The 26,196-nt window shown below is 39.3% G+C and overlaps 1 protein-coding gene across 1 annotated transcript; it reads right to left on the reverse strand.

Annotated features, from left to right (window-relative positions):
- ESCO2 (establishment of sister chromatid cohesion N-acetyltransferase 2) lies at window positions 1–25,134 on the reverse strand. Its single transcript, XM_068974687.1, has 10 exons — window positions 25,082–25,134; window positions 23,518–24,343; window positions 21,048–21,141; window positions 17,963–18,020; window positions 14,544–14,670; window positions 13,239–13,370; window positions 12,082–12,171; window positions 11,243–11,386; window positions 3,348–3,523; window positions 1–133 (listed from the first exon to the last, which is right to left on the reverse strand). Exons 1-10 carry the CDS (start codon window positions 25,132–25,134, stop codon window positions 1–3), a joined length of 1,833 nt encoding a protein of 610 aa, XP_068830788.1.
- Between the last annotated feature and the right edge of the window lie 1,062 nt (window positions 25,135–26,196).

Raw genomic sequence — 26,196 nt, forward strand, 5'->3', positions numbered from 1 at the left:
TCAACTATTAAAATTGTATACAAGGAAATTAGGTGTGTTGCAGTACTTGGTTGCAAATAACTTGCCATCTGGTGTTGGGTCAGAAAATGCTATTTCATTAGTGCTGAGAAAACAGCCAAACATGAAGCAATTCCTAAAAAGAGAAGAAAAGACAATTTAACAATGTAACCAACTTTAAATTTTGATTAAACATGAGCACAATATTTTAAAGCAATCTAGTTAAAAAAACTTCAATCTCTTTGTATTTCAGTCACTAAGTCGTGTCTAACTTCTTTGTGACCCCATGGACTGTAGCCCTCCACGCTCCCCTGTCCATGGGATTTCCCAGGCAATCCTGGAGTGGGCTCACATTTCCTACTCGAGGGGATCTTCCTGACCCAGGTATCAAAACTCCTGTCTCCTGCATAGGCAGGAATGAGTTTTTAAAAAAAAAAAACAAAAAAACAAAAAACCCACTAAGTCACCTGGGAAGCCCCTCAATCTTTTTAAATATTCTTAGTTAAAATCATTTTATTAAGTGGTAAAATGACTCAATGTCTTATATTTTAGGGGGTGGAAGTTTAATGGTATCATTTCACAGGTGAGAAAACTAAGGCCCATAAAAAGTTCTGCTGAGAGGCAGAGAGAACCATATAAACCATCCAGCTGACTCTAGGTGATCCATGGTAATAATAAGCCACTGATAGGAAATAGTATTGCTAATTAAAAGCCACTGCTGCTGCTGCTAAGTCGCTTCAGTCGTGTCCGACTCTGTGCGACCCCATAGACGGCAGCCCACCAGACTCCCCCATCCCTGGGATTCTCTAGGCAAGAATACTGGAGTGGGTTGCCATTTCCTTCCCCAATGCATTAAAGTGGAAAATCAAAGTGAAGTTGCTCAGTCATGTCCGACTCTTAGCGACCCCATGGACTGCAGCCTACCAGGCTCCTCCGTCCATGGGATTTTCCAGGCAAGAGTACTGGAGTGGGGTGCCATTGCCTTCTCCAATTAAAAGCCACAGATAATTACAAAAAAAAAAAACACCAACAATTTTAACCAATAACTATCTTCTTTTTAACTACATCACACATTCAGAGCTTTAAGAAGGCAAAACCTAATTTTGCCTTTTGACTACACTTTGACTGCCTTTTGACTACAACTCTCCTTGATCCAGCTCAACTGGGATTAAAAGCAATAAACTGAAATAGCTGAAAGAATTCAACAAAACTGAGGGGTATTCTATGAAATAACTGGCCTTAGTCTTCAAATGCGTCTAAGTCCTAAAAGACAAAGAAAGGCTAAATAACTTACAGGTTAAGGAAGATGAAGACTAAAGAGATTATGACTAAAAGCAGTATGTAATCCTGAAGAGGAAAAGAAAAAGCTATGAAGGGCATCTGAGACAAATAACAAAACTGAAATATGGACTATACATTAGATATTAAATATCCCAAATTTGGTAACTGAGCTGTTCTTATGTAAGAGAATATACTTGAACATACTGAAGTACTAAGGGGGTAAAGAGGCATATTATATGTAACTTACTTTAAAATAATTCAGGAAGAAAATAAAAAAGAATCTGGACAAAGATACTGAGGGTGTTTTTACTATTCTTCCTATTCTTTCATATGTGAAATTACTTCAAAATAAAAAAGAATTGGATTCAATGAGAAGTTAAGATATCAGCTTCAAGTATACTTACTATATAATTGAATAAAAGCATATTGCTATATATACTAGACTCCAAAGCAAAATATTGATTAAGCAGTTCTCTCTGTCTTCATGAATGATGATATGAGCTACAGAAAGAGGATTATTAGATCTGTGGCTCTGAGTCCTAATTCTCCTTTTACTATCTCCATCACTGTAACCTGTACTAATAATCCTATCTAAGCCTCAGCTGCTTCTGATGCAAAACAATTAGGAATAATACTGTTCACTTGGGAGGATTTAAAACATACACTGCCTGCAGAGAAAGATGATTAGGCTCCTCATATACAGGAAAGCTGCCAATTATGTTACCTGTATCTCCAACCCAAGAGTGTGAGAAGATATGTTCTCAAATGATTGTTTTATATTTCTCCTTTACAACTTTATTTTTATCACTGCTTACAATCTATTGCCTTAGTATTCAAAGTATTACCTACATACCAGTAACATTCAGCATCAGCCAAGAACTTGTTAGAAATGCAGCATCTCAGGCCCACCCCAATCTACTGAATCACACCTGCATTTGAGCAAGATCCCCAAGTTGTTCACAGGCACTTTCACATTTGAGAAGCACCGGACTACCGCCTGGAAGAACCAGGTTAAATACTGGTATTCTCCATGGCCTTCCCTGGTGGCTCAGATGGTAGCGTTCCTGCAGTGCAGGAAACCTGGGTTCAATCCCTGGGTTGGGAAGATCCCCTGGAGAAGGGAATGGCTGGAGAAGGGAATGGCTAACCCAGTCCAGTATTCTTGCCTGGAGAATCCCATGGACAGAGGAGTCTGGCGGGCTCCATCGGGTCGCTAAGAGTCGGACAAAACTGAGTGGCACGCACGCGCGCGCACACACGCGCGCACACACACACACACACACACACACACACTTTCTCTCTCTCTCTCTCCCCCCATACTAAATCTATACACACACACACACACACTTTCTCTCTCTCTCTCTCACCCCATACCAAATCTATGTATCTCAATAAAAAATAAAGAAAATGGAGGTTATTTCACAATTAACTACAAACAAAAATCTTCACAGACACCAACTTTTCTCACTGCTCCCCTTTTAAGGTATGTGTGGGTGAGAGTTCTCTTATATATGTTAGATATACTAGACTTTTACTCATTAGATAAATGATTTGTAAATAACTATTCTGTGGGTTGTCTTGCTAATTCACTTTTACATTTAGTTACATTTGTGTTATAGTAAGTCTCTATTAATCATCTAGTCACACATCAATAAACATACAATTTCTACAATTCTTTTTTAAACCTCTCTTTTGTTTTTATAGGTTATATTTATTTAAATTAATTTTACATTTGTTGAATCTAATAAAAAGTTGGACTTGTATTTTCCATTTGTTTGCCTTCTTTTTCATTTCCTAGCAATTTATCTTTATCTTATTAATGTGTTGGTCTATAACAAAATCCAGTCTTTGACTACAGGTAGTTTGAAAAGCACTGGTCTAGAATATTTCACAACTGGAATACTGTGTGCAAAATTGAGTACACCTAGTAGTTTTTTTTCTTTTCTGTGTCAGCACTGCCTCAGCCTGACTTTGGTAGTATTTACACAGACCAACATCATTCCCTCTGGCTCATGAGCCAGGAAAGCTTCTGGAGAGCTAACCTGGGTCTAAGCAATTTTACTTCTTACCTGAGCGTGTCTACCAAGCGTCGTGCAATGCGCTTTCTTCTTTTCAGTCTGAAGACCCAGATTCTACTTATCCCACACACTGCAGGTTCTGGTACATCTGAACATTGCCAAGCCCTCTGACATTCTTTAGAGCTTGGGGTTTCTGGGCCAGTTGGTTCAGACATGACACGGAAGGCCTGCAGTGACGCACAGAGGCATTAGACATAATGGTACAGCTGAGTTCACATTTCTTTTTAAACAAAACTTAAGTATCTAAAATAAATCTTATTCCACCTTCACAAAAATGTTTAAGTTCTTTGCTATTTCTTGAATTCTTGCCCAATTATATTCACTTAATGCAGAAAAATGATAGTGGTGTTGAGATATTCCCACATACTAGTGTATTATACCAATGTGAAACTTCCTTCTTTTATTGATTTAAAAAAATAATAAAATTCAGACATAATAAAGCACATAAGCTTCTCCCATTCTTTGGATCCTAAGTGTATGTATGATATCCTAAAAAAATTAATAACACTAAAGGTTTTTGCATATCAACTATGAAATTGGTATTTTAAGTTTTTTTAATCCTTATTTTGAAATAATCGTAGATTCAGAGGAAGTTGACAAATGGCACAGACAGGACGTGTATCCCTCACCCTATTTCCCCCAATGGTTACATCTTCCATAATTGTAGTACAATACCAAAACTGAGAAATTAACATGGGAACAATGTGGGTGGGACAGTTCTGTGATAATTCATTGTATCTGAATATTGATTTAACCATCACTACAACCAAAATATAAAGCTACTGCATTATCATGAAGCTCTTCCTCTTGCTACCTTTCTATAATCACACCCATTTTCTCCCTTCCACCACTGCTAAGCTGTGCAACCACAATCTGGTTGCACAATCTATCTCTAAAATTCTGATATTTTGCTGCTGCTGCTGCTGCTACTGCTACGTCGCTTCAGTTGTGTCTGATTCTGTGCGACCCCATAGATGGTAGCCACCCAGGCTCCCCTGTCCCTGGGATTCTCCAGGCAAGAACACTGGAGTGGGTTGCCATTTCCTTCTCCAATGCATGAAAGTGAAAAGTGAAAGTGAAGTCACTGAATCATGTCCAACTCTCAGTGACCCCATGGACTGCAGCCTACCAGGCTCCTCTGTCCATGGCATTTTCTAGGCAAGAGTACTGGAATGGGGTGCCATTGCCTTCTCCTCTGATATTTTGAGGATATCATATAAATGGACTCATACAGCACGTGACCTTTTGAGACTGGATCTTTTTCACTCAGCAATATGCTCTTGATAACCTGTCCAAGTTGTTGCATGTATCAACAGTTTGTTCCTTTTTATTGCCAAGTAATATTCCACTGTATGGATATACCAGTGTGTTTAATCACTCACTTACTGAAGGACACTTTGGTTGTTTCCAGCTATTGGCTATTACAAATAAAGCTGCTATAAACATTCAGCTATGGGTTTTTGTGTAGACATAAGTTTTCATTTCTGGAATAAATGCCCAGGACTATGACTGCTGAGTCATATGGTAAATGTATAATTAATTTTTTAAGAAACTGCCAAGCTGTTCCAGATTGTCTGTAATATTTTACAATCCTTCCAACAATGAATGAAAAAACCTCCTTTCCCTGCACCCACACCAGCATTTGCTATTGTCACTGTTTTACACTGTAGCTGTTCTTAGGTGTATGCAAAACTTTAACTTCCATCAAGAACACTTTGCTTCTGAAATGAGAATGAACAGAAGAGTACATGTACCAGTCAGCTGGCTATACAGATATTCCTCAACTTACAAAGTTACATCCTGATAAACATAGGTTATAAGCTGAAAACACTGTACCTTGAAAAGGAGTGCATTTAATACACCTAACCTGTGAAACCTCACAGTTTAGCCTGTTGCTGCTGCTGTTAAGTCGCTCAGTCATGTCCGACTCTGTGCGACCCCATAGAGGGCAGCCCGCCAGGCTCCCCCGTCCCTGGGATTCTCCAGGCAAGAACATTGGAGTGGGTTGCCATTTCCTTCTCCAATGCATGAAAGTAAAAAATGAAAGTGAAGTCACTCAGTTGTGTCTGACTCTTAGCGACCCCATGGACTGCAGCCTACCAGGTTCCTCTGCCCATGGGATTTAGTTTAGCCTAGCTTACCTTAAATATGCTAAGAGTGCTTACATTAGACTACAGTTTGGCAAAATCATCGAACACAAAGCCTAATTTATCATAAAGTGCTGGAATTTCCCTGGTGGTCCACTGTCTGAGACTCTGAGCTCCCAATGTAGGGGGCCTGGGCTGGATCCCTGGTCAGGGAACTAGATTCCAGATGCTACAACTCTCAGCTGTATCATCAACTGTACAATTCTCACATCATGCACTAAAGATCCCTCATGCTGCAACTAAGAGCTGGCACAGCCAAATAAATATCAAATTGATAATTTTAAAAAAGGAATAAAAAGCACTGAATATCTCATGTAATTAACTGGATACTGTACTAAAAATGAAAAACAAAATGGCTGTATGCAGAGAACAGTTGTTAAGTATACTGTCTGTTCACCCTTGTGATCGCCTAGTAGACTAGAGCTGCTGTTCTCTGCTGCTGCCCAGCATCACAAAAGTGCATACGGCTAGCCCTGGAAAATATGAAAACTTGAAGTTTCTGCTGAATGTCTACGGTTTTCACACCACTGCAGAATTGAAAAGTTGTAAATCAGAGACAATCTGTATTGCTCATTATCACTACATAAACAGTGCACTTAAGACCAAAGAAAGAAAAGGGCCAAATTGATTACTTTTACAGACCATAATACAAACCAACTGCTTTTCTTTCTCCACTCATATATATGTATGAGATGAAAAGCAGAAAAAAACAAAAAAGGAAATAAGAAAGAGAAAGATGGTAGAAATGAACAGGGAAAAGGGAGGCATCTATAAAAATGAGTAAGACCAATTTATGCTAGCATCATTTCAAGATGTCTTAAAACAAGTATGTATTTTTCAAGGTAAAGGGACATAAGTGTGGGATATTATAGTCAGGTTAAAAGAACACATTTGAGCTATAATTCTCTCTAGCTTGAGACTACCCTGTAAGTTCCTTGAAGGGCAAAAACTAGTATCTCTATTTGAGAACAAGGGGTGGCAAACTTTTTCTGTTTGGGACCAAACTGTAAAGGCTCTTTGGCCCATGTGGTCTCTGTTGCACCTACTCAACCCTGCCACTGTTGCACAAAAGCAACCATAGATAATATGAAGAGGAATGAGCATGGCTCTGGGGCAATAAAACTTTATTTACAAAAAAGAGGAAGGCCACACTTAGACCAGGGGTTATTATTTGTTAACTCCTCTGCCAGAACACTGTTAATTAGTGTCCAAAGTAGATTCTAATTATGGGACAAGTAACAACAACTTTCCAATTTCCTGTTGATGGGTGGGGCTGTGTTCCCTCCCTGTTGTTTGACCTGACCCCAAACTATGGTGGAGGTAAGGAAGATAATGGCGACCTCCTTCAAAAGGTCCTAGGTAAGCACTGCTGCACTCAGTGCCCCCAACTCTGCAGGAGACCACCACCAACCCAGCCTCTGCCGGAGACTCCTGGACACTTACAGGCAAGTCTGGGTCAGTCTCTTACGGGGTCACTGCTCCTTTCCCTTGGATCCTGGTGCACACAAGGTTTTGTGCAAATAAGTTTGTTTGCCCAGTCCTGTTTAAGTTCTGTAATCAAATCTCACTGGTCTCCAAAGTCAAAATCCCTGGGGCTTCTCATTCCCTTTGCTAGATCCCCAGGTTGGGCAATCTGTTGTGGGTCCTAGAACTTACCAGTGCGAGAATTTCTTTGGTGTAATGGTTCTGCAGTGTGTGGGGCGTCTGCTCAGTGGCTCTCTGGTGGGGTTAATGGCGACCTCCTCCAAGAGGGCTTACGCCATAGGCTGTGTGACCCAGGTCTGCTGCATGCAGAGCCCCTGCCACTGTGGCAAGCCACTGCTGGCCCATACCTCCACAGTAGACACAAACACTCTTAAGGGCAGGTCTGGCTCAGTCTCTGTGGGGTCTCTGGATCCTGGTGCGCACAAGGTTTTGTTTGAGCCTTCCAAGGGTCTCTGGTGAGTATGGAGTTCACTTCTAAACACGATTTCACCCCTTCTACCGTCTTGCTGGGGCTTTTCGTTTGCCCTTGGACACGGGGTATCCTTTTTTGGTGGGATCCAACCAAAAAATGTCGATGCTTGTTCAGCAGCGAGTTGTAATTTTGGAGTTCTCACGGAGAAGATAAGCGCACGTCCTATTTTCCCATCTTTACTAAGCATGGCCCCACCCATCAGAACAAGACCCAGTTTGCCCCACCGTCAGTTTCTCCCATCAGGAAGCTTCCAAAAGTCTCTTATCCTTATCCATCAGAGAGCAAGCACCCAGAATGAAAACCATAATCACAGAAAACTAATCAAACTGATCACATGGACCACAGCCTTATCTAACTCAATGAAACTATGAGCTATGCTGTGTAGGGCCACCCAAGATGGACAGGTCATAATGGAAGGTCCTGACAAAATGTGGTCCACTGGAGAAGCGAATGGCAAACCATTTCAGTATTCTTGCCTTGAGAACCCCAAGAACAGTATTAAAAGGCAAAAAGATATGACACTGAAAGATATGATACTGAACTTCCCAGCTCGTCAGGTGCCCAATATGCTACTGGAGATCAGTGGAGAAATAACTCCAAAAAGAATGAAGGGATGGAGCCAAAGCAAAAACAATATCCAGTGGTGAATGGGACTGGTGATGGAAGCAGGGTTCGATGCTGTAAAGAGCAATATTGCATAGGAACCTGGAATGTTAGGTCCATGAATCAAGATAAATTGGAAGTGGTCAAACAGGAGATGGCAAGAGTGAACATCAACATTTTAGGAATCAGTGAACTAAAATGGACTGGAATGGGAGAATTTAATTCAGATGACCATTATATCTACTACTATGGGCAAGAATCCTTTAGAAGAAATGGAGCAGCCCTCATAGCCAACAAAAGAGTCTGAAATGCAGTATTTGGGTACAATCTCAAAACAGAATGAACTCTATTCGTTTCCGAGGCAAACCATTCAATATCACAGTAATCCAAGTCTATGCCCCAACCAGTAATGCTGAAGAAGCTGAAGTTGAACAGTTCTATGAAGACCTACAAGGCCTTCTAGAACTAACACCCCAAAAAGATGTCCTTTTCATCACAGGGAACTGGAATGCAAAAGTAGAAAGTCAAGAGATACCCGGAGTAACAGGCAAAAATCTGGCCTTGGAGTACAAAATGAAGCAGGGCAAAGGCTAACAGAGTTTCGCCAAAAGAACGCACTGGTCATAGCAAACACCCTGTTGCAACAACACAAGAGAAGATTCTACACATGGACATCACCAGATGGCCAACATCGAAATCAGATTGATTATATTCTTTGCAGCCAAAGATGGAGAAGCTCTATAAAGTCAGCAAAAAGAGGACGGGGAGCTGACTGTGGCTCAGATCATGCGCTCCTTATTGCCAAATTCAGACTTATATTGAAAAAAGTAGGGAAAACCACTAGACCATTTAGGTATGACCTAAATCAAATCCTATACGATTATACAGTGGAAGTGACAAATAAGACTCAAGGGATTATGTCTGAAAGACAGAGTGCCTGAAGAGCTATGGACGGAGGTTTGTAACATGGTATAGGAGGCAGGGATCAAGACCATCCCCAAGAAAAAGAAATGCAAAAAGAGGAAACAGTTGTCTGAGGAGGCTTTACAAATAGCTGAAAAAAGAAGAGAAGCTAAAGGCAAAGGAGAAAAGGAAAGATATACCCATTTGAATGCAGAGAATAGCAAGGAGAGATAAGAAAGTGATCAATGTGAAGAAACAGAGGAAAACGATAGAATGGGAAAGACTAGAGATCTCTTCAAGAAAATCAGTAATACCAAGGGAACATGGCATGCAAAAATGGGCACAATGAAGGACAGAAATGGTATGGACCTAACAGAAGCAGAAGATATTAAGAGGTGGCAAGAATACACAGAACTATTAAGATCTCATGACCCCCAGATAACCACGACGGTGTGATCACTCACCTAAAGCCAGACATACTGGGATGCAAAGTCAAGTGGGCCTTAGGAAGCTTCACTATGAACAAAGCTAGTGGAGATGGAATCCCAGGTGAGCTATTTCAAATTCTAAAAGATGATGCTGTTGAAGTGCTGCACTCAATATGCCAGCAAATTTGGGAAACTCAGCAGTGGCCACAGGACTGGAAAAGGTCAGTTTTCATTCCAATCCCAAAGAAAGGCAATGCCAAAGAATGTTCAAACTACCACACAATTGTACTCAACTCGCACACTAGCAAAGAAATGCTCAAAATTCTTTAAGCCAGGCTTCAACAGTACATGAACCATGTATTATTTTCCAGATGTTTAAGCTGGATTTAGAAAACGCAGAGGAACCAGAGATCAAATTGCCAACATCCACTGGATCACAGAAAAAGCAATAGAGTTTGAGAAAAACATCTACTTCTGCTTTATTGACTATGCCAAAGCCTTTGACTGTGTGATCACAACAAATTGTGGAAAATTCTTCAAGAGATGGGAATACCAGACCACATAACCAGTTCCTGAGAAATCTGTATGCAGGTCGAGATGCAACAGTTAGAACCAGACATGGAACAACAGACTGGTTCCAAACTGGGAAAGGAGTATGTCAAGGCTGTATATCGTCACCCTGCTTATTTAACTTCTATGTAGAGTACATCATGCGAAATGCCAGGCTAGATGAAGCACAAGCTGGAATCAAGATTGCCGGGAGAAATATCAATAACCTCAGATATGCAGATGACAACACTCTTATGGCAGAAAGCGAAGAAGAACTAAAGAGCCTTGTGATGAAAGTGAAAGAGGAGAATGGAAAAGCTGGATTTAAACTTTACATTAAAAAAATGAAGATCATGGCATCCGGTCCCATCACCTCGTGGCAAATAGATAGGGAAACAATGGAAATAGTGATAGACTGTTTTCTTGGGCTCCAAAAATCACTGCAGACAGTGACTGCAGCCATGAAATTAAAAGACACTTGCTCCTTGGAAGAAAAGCTATGACCAACCTAGCCAGCATATTAAAAAGCAGAGACATTACTTTGCCAACAAAGGTCTGTCTAGTCAAAGCTATGGTCTTTCCAGTAGTCATGTATGGATGTGAGAGTTGGACTGTATAGAAAGCTGAGCACCGAAGAATCGATGCTTTTGAACTGTGGTGCTGGAGAAGACTCTTGAGAGTCCCTTAGACTACAAGGAGATCAAACCATTTAATTCTAAAGGAAATCAGTCCTGAATATTCACTGGAAGGACTGATGTTGAAGCTGAAACTCCAATACTTTGGTCACCTGATGGAAAAGACCCTGATGCTAGGAAAGACTGAAGGCAGGAGAAAGGGATGACAGAGGATGAGATGGTTGTATAGCATCACCGACTCAAGGGACATGAATTTGAGCAAGCTCTGGGAGTTGGTGATAGGCAGGGAAGCCTGGCAGGGAAGCCAGTCCAAGGGGTCACAAAAAGTTGGACATGACTGAGCGACTGAACTGAACAACCATTTTGCCAAATATATTAACCTGCACTAAGCCACATGTTCAATAACTGAGCTTGTTTAAAATACTATACTTTATAGTCCAAGTATATAAAAGACTATATGAGCTTAAGACTGACTAATCCTGCTTATATAAGGCAAAATATCAGACATAATAGAAATAAATGACTTCAATTATCTAGATGGTCAAGGACATTTTAGAAGGAAAAAGATCATTAACGGTAGCCTTCTTAAATGCTTGAGACTTCTCCCAACTACTTCACTTTGCTCAAAAGTTACTCCAGTAGTTTGTAAGACAGCATACCATACCTGTTTGATGGGCTCTGCAATTAAACACCCAACTACTTTCTTTTCATCAGAGATAAAGAGCAAGGTTTTGGTTTTGTTTGGATATTTGGGAACAACTTGCTGGAAGCCCAATTCATTATCAACAAGTTCCTGGACATCTTCAACCTAACGATGTCAAAAACCGAAAGAGATGAATTTGTTTTTAAAAATATAACAGAATATATATATATATATATATATATATATATATATATAAAAGTATGCTTATCAGTTTAACCTCTTTTGTCTCTATTTCTTAAATTTTCACAACCCCCAAATTATTCCACTACTGAGGCGTGTTTCTGCCACTTCAGAAACAGGGTTTTAAGAAACTATTTTAAACATCACTTTCACCACCCTTGAGTGGAACAGGGAGTAAGGAAGATACTGTTTCAGCTTTATCCCTTGTCTACTGGGGTGAACCATCCAGCCCAAGAAACAAAGGCAATACCAACCTAAGAATTAGACCTTGGAGCTGTTAATTTCTCAACCTTAAAAAGTTTAGTTTATTTTTCACAAATGGAAGATGTAGGCAAGCAATACAATATGGACTCAATCTATTTTCTTTAATCTCTTCTTGACACACCTTTACTTGTTTTGTAATTGTAAGTTTAATTTTGTATGAACTACTTTGAAAGTCATCCTAACACCTGTACCAATGTACAGTGATTATCCATAAGCAAAGGTGTTTTATATAATACTTCAATATAGGTCGATTTTTTGGTGGAGAATGGGGAGAGCAGAAGGAAAACAAAGACTGAAAAACTAACACTGTAAAGCAACTATACTTCAATTAAAAAAGAAAAACTAACGTTTCATACCTTTCTGATAGCATAACTCGGGTCTCGTGGCAGGACCAACACGATTTTCCCATCCCAAAACTCTGCTACAACACGTTCTTTTTTCCAGCCCTGCCAAAGCGGGAGAAAAAAATCACATTTTGATCTAAAGCAGAAAAAAAATTAAATGTGGTCTGGAGAAGACAAAAAAGATGAACAAATGAGAGAAATAAAAAAGATAAAATTCGACTACATGAATGTGGTAAGGGAAATAAAAGATGACTGAAACAAAGCTCCTGTCCTCAAGGGGCTGATATACTGTTAGGAGGCACGTAAATAATCTATTATAAAAGAAAGTGAAAGTTGCTCAGTCATGTCCAACTCTTTGAGACCCCATGTCCACGGAATTCTCTAGGCCAGAATAGTAGAGTGGGTAGCCTTTCCTTTCTCCAGGGGATCTTCCCAATCCAGGGATCAAACCCAGGTGTCCCGCATTGCAGGCAGATTCTTTACCAGCTGAGCCACAAGGGAAGCCCATTATAAAACAAGGCGAAGTCAAATAAGAGCCCCTTGTAGGAATACAGAGAAAAAAACCACGAATTAGCAGTGTGAAAGTGGGGGAGGGGCAGGATAAGAAAAATTTTAATAAATCAGGCTAAAAATATTATGAAGGCATGAATTACAGCAATAAAAACATGAAAAATGGGCATGCATTTGAGTAGCAGGTATAACCATAAAGATAAGGCCAACAACACGCTGTATATGGAGTAGGAAGGTATTTCATGAAGGTGCTTCATGAAGAGCAAAGAAATACCCTGGAGGAGTCAAAGAAAGCTGTTTTCCTAAGGTTATCTAGAAAGAAGAAACTGGAGTGAGAAAAGGGGAAACTCCTCAAGTCTTTGAGTTTTCTACCTTGACTTTTCAGCTCTGCTCCAAAAGCTAGAGGTAAGGATGCAGGGTGCTCATTCAACCAAGAGCAGTAACTTCTCTTATATTAGTACATGAAGTTTGAAATGGCACATCTATTAAAACTAAAATACCATCAGTCTCAAATATTAAACACACAACAAAATTACAGATGATAAAATATTTCTGGATATGTAAATCTTTCTATATTTAGGCAAAACAAATGTCTCTTTTAAAGCATTTTCACTTTTAGAACAAATGGAAACAAGCTTTTTTTTTTTTTAAATACTTACTGTATATTTGATTCCTTCCACAAATCGGTGGTGATGCTGAACATGCTGCAGTTCGTCCTCGGGGTTGGAAGCAGCATAGATCATGCCACAGGACTTACACATGGTGGCTCCGAAATGTTTCTGACCTGCATCCTACAATTGGAAGAGGAAAAATAGCCAATCTAAACACATCACAGATAGCTCTACATTTAGTTCATGTAAATTTGTCTGTTCATTCAAATTTGTCCTTATTTTTCTTTTATGCTGGTATAGCTGAAACATAAATGAAAGTCTGGTTATTCTTTCTCTCTACCCATCAACAAAATAGAATGAAAAGAGCCTAACATTGCCATCACGATAAAAGTGAAATTGCCTCTCTGAAGGGACAGCAGAAAAAAAACACACCAAGATTCTTTAGCTCGACCCATAGTTCTAAGAAGGAATAAGAGGAAATCATAAATATTATAGCTAAGATGAAAAATGGAACATCCTTATTAAGCTCTTATATGAGAGGCCTAAAAAAGCCTTATTTCAAAGAAGCAGGGCAAAATTTCAGGACTTATATATTCATTAGATAGCATTTTTTCCTTAAATGGTTAGGAAAAACTAATTTTAATTAAATATTAAATAAATTAACATATTAATAAAATTAAAAATTAAATATTAAAATTATTTTCCCCAAGAGTTGATAAAAATAAAGTATAATACATAGTAAAAGTTCAAGAAAAGCATAGATAAGTTAATGAATATAGAGAATTCAGGGATATTCACTGTCAAGGCTTATTAATTCCTATTCTGTCTCATAAGGCATTGCTTAAGGCTACTGAAAACACCAAATTTTGAACTGTCTGTATAGGCGTTTGCAAATTTTCTGCCAAGGGCCAGATAGTAAACATTTTAGGCTTTGCAGGCCACATATATTCTTCTCCTTTTCTTCCCAACCTTTTAAGAATATAAACGCCATTAGCTCAAAGGCCATGGTCCAACTTTGGCCCATAGGTATCATATGCCAAACCCAGATCTAATGCAGTGTAGCTCTTCTTGTTAAGTCTTTTTTTTTTTTTTTCTTGTTAAGTCTTTTATAGATTGACAATAATCTTCCTGATTCGGAGAAAACTCATTCATCAGCATACTACTAAACTGCCAGCACTTCCCAACACTATCTGTTCAAAAATATCCTTGACTAGCTGCCACAACAGCAAAGGTAGCATTTACAAACTCAGAACATCTGTAACTCCTGGTAACGAGGCTAAGACCACACATCAGACTTCAGGTTCTGTACGTGAGACCCATGGACAGGAGGAGCTTTGTTTTAAATTTACTCACAATGATGAGCTGGTCTTTTGTTTCTCTGTTTGAATCTCTGGTATTAGTGCTCTTCTGTATGTTGATTTGTTTCAAGAAGTTAGTAGATGTGGTGGATCCCACAGAAGACTGTTCTTCAACTAGAGATCTTGAAATAGAAAGGTGGTAAGTGTTATTTAATAATTTTAACATGTTTGATAAATTATAATGAAAAGAAAACACATGTATATAACATTGCAATTTTTAGTGCTTTCTATCAATAATAACTTGAAGTAATAGGGCTAGAAACAATGAGAAGCCTGGGATCCACTCAGACAGGATCGGTAGTCAACACAAAGTAAAGTAACTAGGGAAGAATGATGGAAAGACTCAAAATTCCTGTCTTCTAACTCCAAGTTCAAAGGATTTCATCTATAATATCAGATGCATATGGGTTTCCTAGGTGGTTCAGAGGTAAAGAATCCACCTGCTAAGCAGGACATGCAGGTTTGATCCCTGGGTCAGGAAGATCCTCTGAAGAAGGAAATGGCAACCCACTCCAGTATTACCTGGGAAATCCCATGGACAGAGGAGCCTGGGGGCTGCAGTCCATGGGGTCACAAAGCATCAGACATGACTTAGTGACTAAACAACAACAATAAATCAGATACATATACATAGGATTTCTTCATAAGTTGATGTCACCTTTAAAAATTAACCTTTTCTTGCTTTTTAAATCTTAAGACAATATTTACCCATGCAGGCATAAAGAAATTCATGGAATGCCACAGCAAATAAGTAGACGCTAATACTGGATCTCACAGACCCACAGGAAGTCAGTCACCAGCAACCAGCATATTACAATCCAACAACTTTTTACTGGGGCATGGGGCAGTGAGTGAGCTAATACACACCTAAAGCAGCACCCTGCTGCTGCTGCTAAATCGCTTCAGTCGTGTCCAACTCTGTGCGACCCCATAGACGGCAGCCCACCAGGCTCCCCCGTCCCTGGGATTCTCCAGGCAAGAACGCTGGAGTGGGTTGCCATTTCCTTCTCCAGTGCATGAAAGTGAAATGTGAAAGTGAAGCCGCTCAGTCATGTCTGACTCTTCGCAACCCCATGGACTATAGCCTACCAGGCTACATGGGGTTTTCCTCCATCCATGGGATTTTCCAGGCAAGACTACTGGAGTAGGGTGCCATTGCCTTCTCCGCACCCTTCTAGTCTCAAATTCTTAGACAAAAAAAATTTAGCTGGATAGATGCTGAGGCAATCTTTTCCCTTTAGGAGACAATGCTGGGGCTGGCTTATAGAGGTTGCAAACTGGAGCCCATAGGCCAAATCCAGCTAACAGATATTTTGATTGGCTCACACAGAGTTTGGATTAGCTACGAATATTTTAAAATCTAGAGATTTCACTTAAAAATGTGTATTTCCAATATTGCAAGAGACACTGGAAGGTCATTAGGCCGGTTCATCAAGGAGTCTAAGAGTTGGAGCTACTGGCACAGGCTCTTAGATGGGGTGTGCTTCTCCAGCTGGCTGCAGTCTCTGTAGGCACTACGCTTGTAACCCTTGCCTCACAATGAAATGACCTTCTCCCAAAGATCAAAGAAATAGAAATCTCTAGAGTAGAGGCAAGGGGGTGGGGGTGGGGGAACAAGTACCCAAAGCAAGAAGTTCAAACAGAAACTCACGTTGATAAATTTTAAAAAACTGGAAAAATACCCTATGTAATGCTTTACGCTAACCCAATCTGTCCTCTTATCATCTGACTAGAAAATAGCTTTTATAATGACTTGACAAGCACATGGTGAGAAATATATTTCACATCATGACCAATAGATACACATACATAATGGGAAAAAAAGATTCACTAAATACACTTAGTATGTGAGAGCTGTATTATTCTATTAAGAAAAAATGCTAGATGTGATGCCCTTAAATTTTTATCGATGTGACAAACTATCAATACTAATGCCAATAGTATAAAAAACACTTGTCTAGGTCACTAACTCCTCTATACCTTATACAACCTTTGCTAAGTAACTCAGCGTTTCCCATCCTTGCATGCATTTTCACTTCTAGCCTAGCAATGTTAACACTTTATTATACACATCTGTTTAAATGTCTGTCCTCTTCTAACCATGACTTCCTTGACAGCAGAGCCATGGTGTACTTATCTTCACATCTCTAAAATTCAGTGTAGTTCAATATCACACGGCATTCTATAAATGTTCACCAAATGTAAGAGTACAAACCCAGACAATCTGTGATCTACCTACAGTAAAAGTCAGATTAAGCCACAGGAACCTGATGCTATCTGACTTCTGGGTCCTACCTAATGAGCAAATTTCAAATGATGCAACCAACAGTCTAGCATCTCCCTATGCTAGGTTGGTTTGCACTGTTGGCTAATTATGGAAGGGTTAGATCCTCAGTAAATAGAAGACAGATGAGAAAAGGGAAAGGTGAAAGAACTTAGGAATATGGTCTTTGAAGGGGAAAAACTACCCACCTGACCACATGGTAAGATGGCCTAAGAGCAGGAAAACTTTACTAGGAAGTGCCCTGCTCATTATCTTCAGATGTTTATCATCAAACAGAGAAAAAAGAAACAAAGCTGCTTACTGAGCAGCTCCCTAGAGAAGGAAATGGCAACCCACTCCAGGATTCTAGCCTGGAGAATCCCATGGATAGAGGAGCCTGGTGGGCTATAGCCCATACGGTTGCAAAGAGTCGGACACGACTGAAGTGACTTAACGCACTGCCTAGCAAGATGTTCAAACTGTAAGAAACTTCGTTCTCAGAGCTTTTTGGCGTATACTCATAAGCACCCATGCCTCCCCCAGTTCCAGTTTTAGTTTTGAGCAGGATAGTGTGTAGCTTCAGCTGGAAATTATAACAGCATTGAGTTGCTGCAAGTTACTTATTCCTCTGGCCAGTCTCCTCATCTGTAAAATGGGGTAATAACAGTATCCACACCATGAGATGCCAAGTGCCCATTAAACGTGAACTATTATCAGTATGTTATCACACAGAGGAGGCAATACAGCCTAATGGGCTTTGATTAAATATGGATTCTAGTCCTGGCTTTGTCATCTAAGAGCTGTGCAACTGTGACTGAAATACAAAGTTTTCTCTGCTGAAAATGGTAATAACAATATCAAGCTTCTGGGTTGTTGTGGGGATAAGTGAAATAGTGAATATAAATTATTATGGGTCAGGTATTATACAAAAATTGAAGAAATTGCTGTTATTCCAGCCCATAAAGGTCTTTTCCTGCTCTTAATTCAAGTTCTTATGAAGTTTCTATGAGAGGGTCTGATTTCATCTCCTATTCTAAATATTTCAGTGGGGAAGAGAAAAATGCTCTCCAAATTAAATAGTATAAGAAAAAAAGAGAGACCCAATGGACTCATAATTAAACCTTGAACATTAAAATAAGAGCAACCCTTACCTTTTTGTGTTGACTGAAGACATCGTGAAAATGGGATAGACAATGGACTCAGGAGAAACTGGTAGGGGAAAAAAGTGAACAATAATTTGTATCACAGAATAAACTTAAAGCTTTAAAGCATACGATTTTAAAGATTAATAAAACAAAAATACAATATTTGATTTTAAGACTTAACAGTAATTAAGACAGTATGGTACTGACAAACAGATCAATGTAACAAAATAGAGCCCCAAAACACCCACCACCCATGCATGTATAGTCAACTGATTTTTAACCAAGAGGCATAAGTTATTTCAACAGCAAAAAGATAGCCATCGAATTATGCTGGAACAATTTGACATCCATATACAAAAAGATGACGACGCTCACATAAAAATTAACTCAAAATGGATCACAGATCTAAATGAAAAATGTAAAACTATAAAACTTCTAGAAGAAAATTCCACATGAACCTGGGTTTGATAATAAGTTTTTACATACATCACCAAAAGTACTCCAGTAGCAATAAGCACATCAAGTCCAGAACCTGGTTTCCAAATAATATTCCCCAACAGAAGGGACCATGGTTCCTTGGAAAAATGGCTGAGTCTAGGACTAGGTTTGCAAGAGGAGCCTATAGCCTTTGTAGTGCCAGAAAGTAATAAGGAAGTGCTCAGAAAACAAAAGAAGGGGACATGTCAAAGAGAACTGACCCAATGGTCAAAGCTGGAACAATATGAACAACAGAATAAATCATGTAGTATTAGACTTTAACCCCAAATATAAAATATTCATGAGTGCATACTGGTGAATATTCAGGAGTCTATTTATTTACTTAAAAATTGAGTGAATAAATGGGAGACAAGAGATAACTCTTCCTAACAGAAGGATTCCAAATAATATATGTGAAAATTTCCCCCTCCAGATGAAGCTTAATCCCCATCCCTCCCTGAAAGGGTAGGCTAGACTTAATCACTTACTTCCAAAGGACAGAGTTTGGCAAAGGAAAAAGGGTAACTTTTACAGTGGAGAAATTGGGCAAACCTGACCAACCAAGTGATAGAGTTCAAGTTAACATCATCTATAATGTCATGTGGACATCACACCCAAAGTGGTGAGAATGGCATTAACCTCAGCGGCATTCTTCCTCCAAACCTATAACCCTGGTCTAACGATGAGAAAAACATCAGACAAACCCAGGTGCAGGAATATCCTATAATATAACTGGCCAGTACTCCTCAAGAATGTCAAGGTCATGAAAACAAAGAAAAGACTGAGAAAATGTCACAGACAAGGGGAGACTATGGAGACCCGGCAACTAAATACAATGTGATCCCTAGGCTGGGTCCTACAACAAAAAGGGGATGTTAATGAAAAAAATCAGTCAATTCCAGATACAGCCTAGAGCTTATTTAATAATATACCAGTGATTAGTTTCTTAGTTTTGACAAAAAGTATAATAGTCATACAAGATGGTAACACCACCTTACCTGTCTCTGAGAAACCTGTATACAGGTCAAGAAGCAACAGTTAGAACAGGTCATGGAACAAAGGGCTTGTTCAAAATTAGGAAAGGAGTATGACAAGGCTGTGTACTGTCACGCTACTTATTTAACTTCTATGCAGAGTACATCATGTAAAATGCTGGGTTGGATGAATCACAAGCTGGAATCAAGACTGCCAGGAGAAATATCAACAACCTAAGATATGCAGATAATACCACTCCAATGGTAGAAAGTGTAGAAGAACAAACGAGCCTCTTGATAAGGGTCAAAGAGGAGAGTGAAAAAGCTGGCTTTAACACTCAACATTAAAAAACTAAGATCACGGCATCTGGTCCTATCACCTCATGGCAAATAAAGGAGGAAAAAGTGGAAGCAGTGACAGATGTTATTTTCTTGGGCTCCAAAATCACTACAGATGATGACTGCAGCCATGAAATTAAAAGACATTTGCTCCTTGGAAGGAAAGCTATGACTAAGACAGTGAATTAAAAAGCAGAGACATCACTTTGCGAACAAGGGTCTGTTTGGTTAAAAATATTGTTTTTCCAGTAGTCATGTATGAATATGAGAGCTGGACCATAAAGAAGGCTGAGCAATGAAGAACTGATGCTTTCAAAGACTCTCGAGAGTCCCTATGACTGCAAAGGGATCAAGCCAGTCAATCCTAAAGTAAATCAACCCTGAATATTCATCGGAAGGACTGATGCTGAAGCTCCAATACTTTGGCCACCTGATGCAAAGAACAGACTCAATGGAAAATATGACCCTGATGCTGAAAGATTGAGGACAGGAGAAGGGGAGACACAGGATGAGATGGTTGGATGGCATCACTGACTCAATGGACATGAGTTTGAGCAAACTCCAGGAGACAGTGAAAGAAAGGGAAGCCTGGAGTGCTGCAGTCCATGGGGTCCCAAAAGAGTTGGACATGACTTAGCGACTGAACAACAACAACAGGGTAAATGGGGTAAGACAGGTACAACTTCTCTGTAAATCTAAAATTACTACAAAATGAAAAGCTTATTTAAAAAAGAAATGGGAATTCTCTGGTGGTCCAGTGGTTACGATTCAGTTCTTTCATTGCCATGGCCTGGGTTCATTCCCTGGGTCCAACCTCTTACTTGAGAGATCTCTTCCCTAGATCACAGTTAATCACTGGCAGACCCAGACAAAACCCAAGACTCCTGATGCCAAATTCAGTGCCCTCTTACGGCTTAGTGAATTCTGCTTACAATTGGGCTTTAATCACAGATATATATATTTTTCACTCCCTCCTATCATTTTGGCTAAATGCATAGGTATGATGAGAACACCTGGCTCTAGACAGCTTAAGTAACTGGGCCATATCTCACAGACCAAGTAATCAGAGTATTTTATCTTAAGTTCTCACATAAGTTCTCCTTGTCTCCTCTTCAAAATGCACTGCACTGCTTATCATAGAAAACAGTGTTACCAAGAACAATACAAACATACAAAGTCACGGATACTGAATTATTTTAAAAAACCAAAATAGTATTGTATGTAATTTCATATTGACACATGTAATGAAGCATTATTACATGAAAAACACTCATTTTGAGAAGAAAAGTTCTCTTACTTACCTGTCTTGTTCTTACTGAAAGACTCCTCTGAAGGACAACTCTTAGTTTCATCAGTTTTACATTCCCTTGAAGAAATGACTCCATCTGATGCATCCTGAAAATATTGAGTAAAACTAAAGAAACCTATAATTCTTAATCATTGCACATTTAGCCAATGAATCCCAAGAGATCCATTTCTAAAACAAAATATGTGTTTTCATCATGAATTACATTTCATAATGACTTTAAATCCTTAATTTTCAGTCTGTTTTAAGGAAAATTTCCTCTATATTTACTAAATGTTATATTTTTAAAAGATAGAGTGTGCATATTTAAGTTTATAATTTGTCATCCTGTCAAAAATGTATTTTTCCTGATAAAGATGACAGAATGAAAACTGTAGAACATCCCGTCTACAAAAATAAATTGAACAAGAGAAAAATCAGTAAAAATGGCAGAAATTTCCCTACTGCTGCTAAGTCGCTTCAGTTGTGTCTGACTCTGTGCGACCCCATAGATGGCAGCCCACTAGGCTCCCCCGTCCCTGGGATTCTCTAGGCAAGAACACTGGAGTGGGTTGCCATTGCCTTCTCCAATGCATGAAAAGTGAAAGGTGAAAGTGAAGTCGCTCAGTCGTGTCCGACCCTCAGCGACCCCATGGACTGCAGCCTACCAGGCTCCTCTGTCCATGGGATTTTCCAGGCAAGAGTACTGGAGTGGGGTGCCATTGCCTTCTCCGAGAAATTTCCCTAGGAGTCGCCAAACTGAAAAGAACCAACCCTTTGTCACAAGCTTTAAAAACAGGAGCAAAGGAGAGGAAAACATCCTGGAGTAGTTGGAGAGGCTTCTAACTCCCACTTTTTGGATAGCAGCAGGGAGGTGGGAAAAACAAAGTAGAAAAACTTGTTACAAATTTCAGTAAACACTACTTATTTGATGAGACTTAAGAGAACATATAGCTTGGGGGAAAAGGAAAAAACTTTTGATTAAAGAACTCCTATTGAAAATCATAACTATCGCAGAAGAACAGGGGACAAGGCATCAATCAGTTTGCCATTTCTCAAGGCTCCACAGAGTTGGGAAAAGGTTATGCACTCTCTAATGAAAACAGGATTTACCCTTAGCTGTGCTGTGCTTGGTTACTCAGTCCTGTTGGACTCTTTGCAACCCCATGGACTGTAGCCTGCCAGGCTCCTCTGTTCTTGGGATTCTCCAGGCAGGAATACTGGAGTGGGTTGCCATGCCATCCTCCAGGGGATCTTCTCAACCCAGGGATCAAATCCATGTCTCTTTTGTCTCCTGCACTAGCAGTCAGGTTCTTTACTGCTAGTGCCACATGGGAAGCCCCTAAAAACACTATCATATAAAAGTTAAGTTTCTCTGGACCACAGTCACAAAGGAACTTAAAGAGCTACCTCCATAATACCAAAACCATAATACCATAAAACCATATTACCAAAAAATGATGGTAGGTTTCATTAAGCCAAAAAAGGGAGGAAAATCCTATTTTTCTACTCTGCCTTAAAATTCTTTATAATTATGATAGCATCTGGCTTCATAAAACCAGTCCTCCAGACTAAACAAAATTTTGTTCCTGTATGGCAGTAATCTCAGGGAATAAAGTATCAGGCTACCACCTGACAGGTCTTCATTTCCTTCCACTAAATCAATGTATGGAAACATATCTAGATCAGACCAGTTTTGCTGCTAATTTTACTTACCTTGTAAATATTTAAGTTTGCAGTTCCCACTGTCAATGTTTTTTCCTGTCTATCAAGTATTGCCAAGTATATTGCTAAATGGAACATGTTCTTGCTTGCCTAAGCCATAAGAGCAATTCTACTAATTCTTTATATTGTTTCTGACAAAAAAAACACAACTATTTCTTGACAGGGGTTTTGGTTACGTGGTATGTGAGTTTATCAAAATTCAGACAATATATCTGCACAATTCACTGTATATAGATACATGTCAATTAAAAAAAATGTGGGGCACTGCTCAAGCTAAAATTAATTCTCAATCCATCAAAATAAGTGTGTATACATTGCAGGGGGGGTCTTCTGCATTTCTACCTATTCTTATTAGCCTTCTCCATGTCTATTTGATAATGAAGAGACAGTCTTGTTAAAATGACATGATTTCTCTGCAAGATTTCTTTCTTTTCTTAGCTTTAAGAGACTAGCTACCTACACACATACATACTTACCCACCTACATACACACAGATACAGTTTTCCCTGGTAGCTCAGTCAGTAAAGAATCTGCCTGCAATGCAGAAGTCAGGGGTTTGATCCCTGGGTTGGGGAGATTCCCTGGAGAAGGAAATGGCAACCCACTCTAGTATTCTTGCCTGGGAAACACAATTGATAGAAGAGCCTGGCAGGCTACAATCCATGGGGTCACAAGAGTCAGACACCACTTAGCAACTAACCCACCACCACCATATACAGAGAGAGCCAACTTAGTTTTAGAAGCTATGTATTTCCATTTACCTTTATTAATTGATCTTCATTTTTACTTCTTTCACTCAACAGCTCAACGTTCAGTTCTTTTTCTACTAACACACACTTTGGCGCTTGCCTTGTCTCAAAACTTCTTTCAGTGACAGTCTCTCCATCAGATTCTTCAGTAACTTCTGATTTATTTTTCTGGGTGAGTCCCAGTAACGGCTTATCTTTCAGGGATGATTTTCTCAATGAGGGCTTTTTCCTACTAACAAAAAAAGCTGCTCCACCCTGGAGGGTAACTTGTGGTTTGACCTTCTGGCTTAGAACTCGAGGAGCATTCAGATTATTTTCAGCTGAGTAACAATTATTCTCCACAATTGGGTTATAGGTCACTCGGTACTGCTTGGAATTTTTAGAATTCTTTGATACAGGCTTGATGCATTTATATCCCACTTGACACTTAGCAGTTAAACTCTTCTGTGGTTTTTTGTTCATCTTCTTGGAGCAGACTGGTTTTCCTTGCATTTTTTCTGTCATATAGGAATATGTTTTATCTTCATTATTAGTTTTTAGACCAATGGATCTACTCTCTTTTATCAGCTTTCTCTCCAATGGATTGAGGTACCACTTATTTTTGTTGTAAAAGGATACAGCAGACACAGCAGATTTAAATGGTGAACCCTGATTTGCAGATGGCAATCTATTTTCAGTCGTTTTGAGTGGACTTGAAATCAAATGGCCTTGTTGAGAGCAATGAATCTTTCCTTCATTTTTATCACTGGTTTGGCAAATGTGCTTTTTATTAGGTAATGGAAATACATTTTCAGTGAAGTCCAAAATTAATTTCTTTGATGGAATATCTGATAATGGGCTATGAAAAGAAACACAGTCCATCGATAGTTATTTTGCTTCGGTTTTTATGTCAATTTACTACTAAGCAATAAACAACTTCACCTGGAAGGCATATTAAAAATATATCTCCAAAAGCATCTATCTACATACACTATTAGATTAGCAGTAGAAATTCTCAATTTCTGTCTTTACAAAGTATCTGAGTATTTTTCAAAACTAAGACCCCAATAATGTTTGTGAAAACACTTTACAAAGAAGCTTTGAGAAATGTGTGTGTGTGTGTATGTGTGTTTTAAAACCTATTTCTAAGTTTTGGCCATATACTCTGAAACAAGTTCCCTAAAATGATTAACTATACACAATAAACTGACCACTTCGGGCCTGTAATTTATCTCTGGTACAACATACACAGAGTACACAACTTTCTAGGATTGTTGTGTATAACAGGATGAGCACCTATTTTATGCAAAACAGCATGTTAAATATTATATAAAAGAGCAGAAAGAAGCAAGGCAACAAAAGATCTGACACACATTTCCAAGCCATAGATAACAGCCCATTTTCTGATTCCCTCCAAAGGCACTCAAGAATTAATTATAAAAGCTTATATTATTTCCAGACTAGAATTAGAATATAAAGTATTACTATAAGGAGTAGGAGATGAAAGAATGGAAATATTTAGACATAGAAGAGAGAAGATAAAAAAAAATTAAGACGGTAGATTTTTAAAAGAATTTCCACTCAGGATGAGACTTACATGTCCCGGTTCAAAGAGCACTGCTTCCTTTTTGTTGGCGTTAAAGTTGACATCCTAACTCCTAAAAGCAACAGAACAATAACCAAATAAATCCAATGTGCATAAAAATCGCTATACCAAACTACAATTCAGATGGGTGATGGTCCATTAAGATTTAAAAAAAAAAAAAAAGGTGTTTTTTTTTTAAAAAGCAAATTACTTTGATAAAGGTTTAAAGCATGAAGGTTAAAAAAAAAAAAAATTAAAATCACTACCTCACAAAGAAAGTGAAGTCACTTAGTCGTGTCCAACTCTTTGCGACCCCATGGACTGGGGCCTACCAGGTTCCTCCATCCATGGGATTTTCCAGGCAAGAATATTGGAGTGGGTTGCAATTTTCCTTCTCCAAGAGATCTTCCCGACCCAGGGATTGAACCCGGGTCTCCAGCATTGTAGGCAGACGCTTTACCGTCTGAGCCACCAGGGAAGCCCCCCCCACCCCACCCCACCCCCGCTCCCCTCCGCCCCCACTAATTAAGCAGAGACAGTACAATTTAAATTAAGCAGGAACAGTACAAATTTCAAGCTGGAAAATGGTCCTACCAAAGAGGAAGGATTTTACCCCATTTCAGGACACACTTTCCCAACTTCAATAGCCTGATGAATTCATCTCAAGTTTAATCACTCTATATCCTGGGCAGCTGTCCTTCCCAAAACCCTCACCACCTGCCTCCCCCCAAATCCCAACAGCCCTCCTGCTGTTAGATGCTCTTGCCCTAGGCTTCCAATCCACCCTACACTTCCTTGGTATTCATTTTGGGTATTTTCTCGTCTTTGGCTTGACAGTCTTTCCCTACAGCCTGCAGGTACAATGAAGGCACAGACCATCTCTAACTTTTTCATCAGAAGCCAGCAAGAAAACAGGGAAGCATAATTCTCTCCCATTTTATTAGCTGAGGAGTCGCTTGTTTCCTTATTGACAAAATACTCTGACCTTCTAAGGCTGCGAGTAATAAACACAATCACGCATGTTAACTCTCAAGCAGATGGTATGTTGATCAATAAAATTTCCCTTCCCCTTCCTTTCGGATCAAGTGTATTTTTAATACACAAGCATAACTTTCAAGTTAAACAGA

The sequence above is a fragment of the Capricornis sumatraensis genome, chromosome 6 (genome assembly GCF_032405125.1).
Source record: "Capricornis sumatraensis isolate serow.1 chromosome 6, serow.2, whole genome shotgun sequence".
In the NCBI taxonomy this organism is placed as follows: Eukaryota; Metazoa; Chordata; class Mammalia; order Artiodactyla; family Bovidae; genus Capricornis; species Capricornis sumatraensis.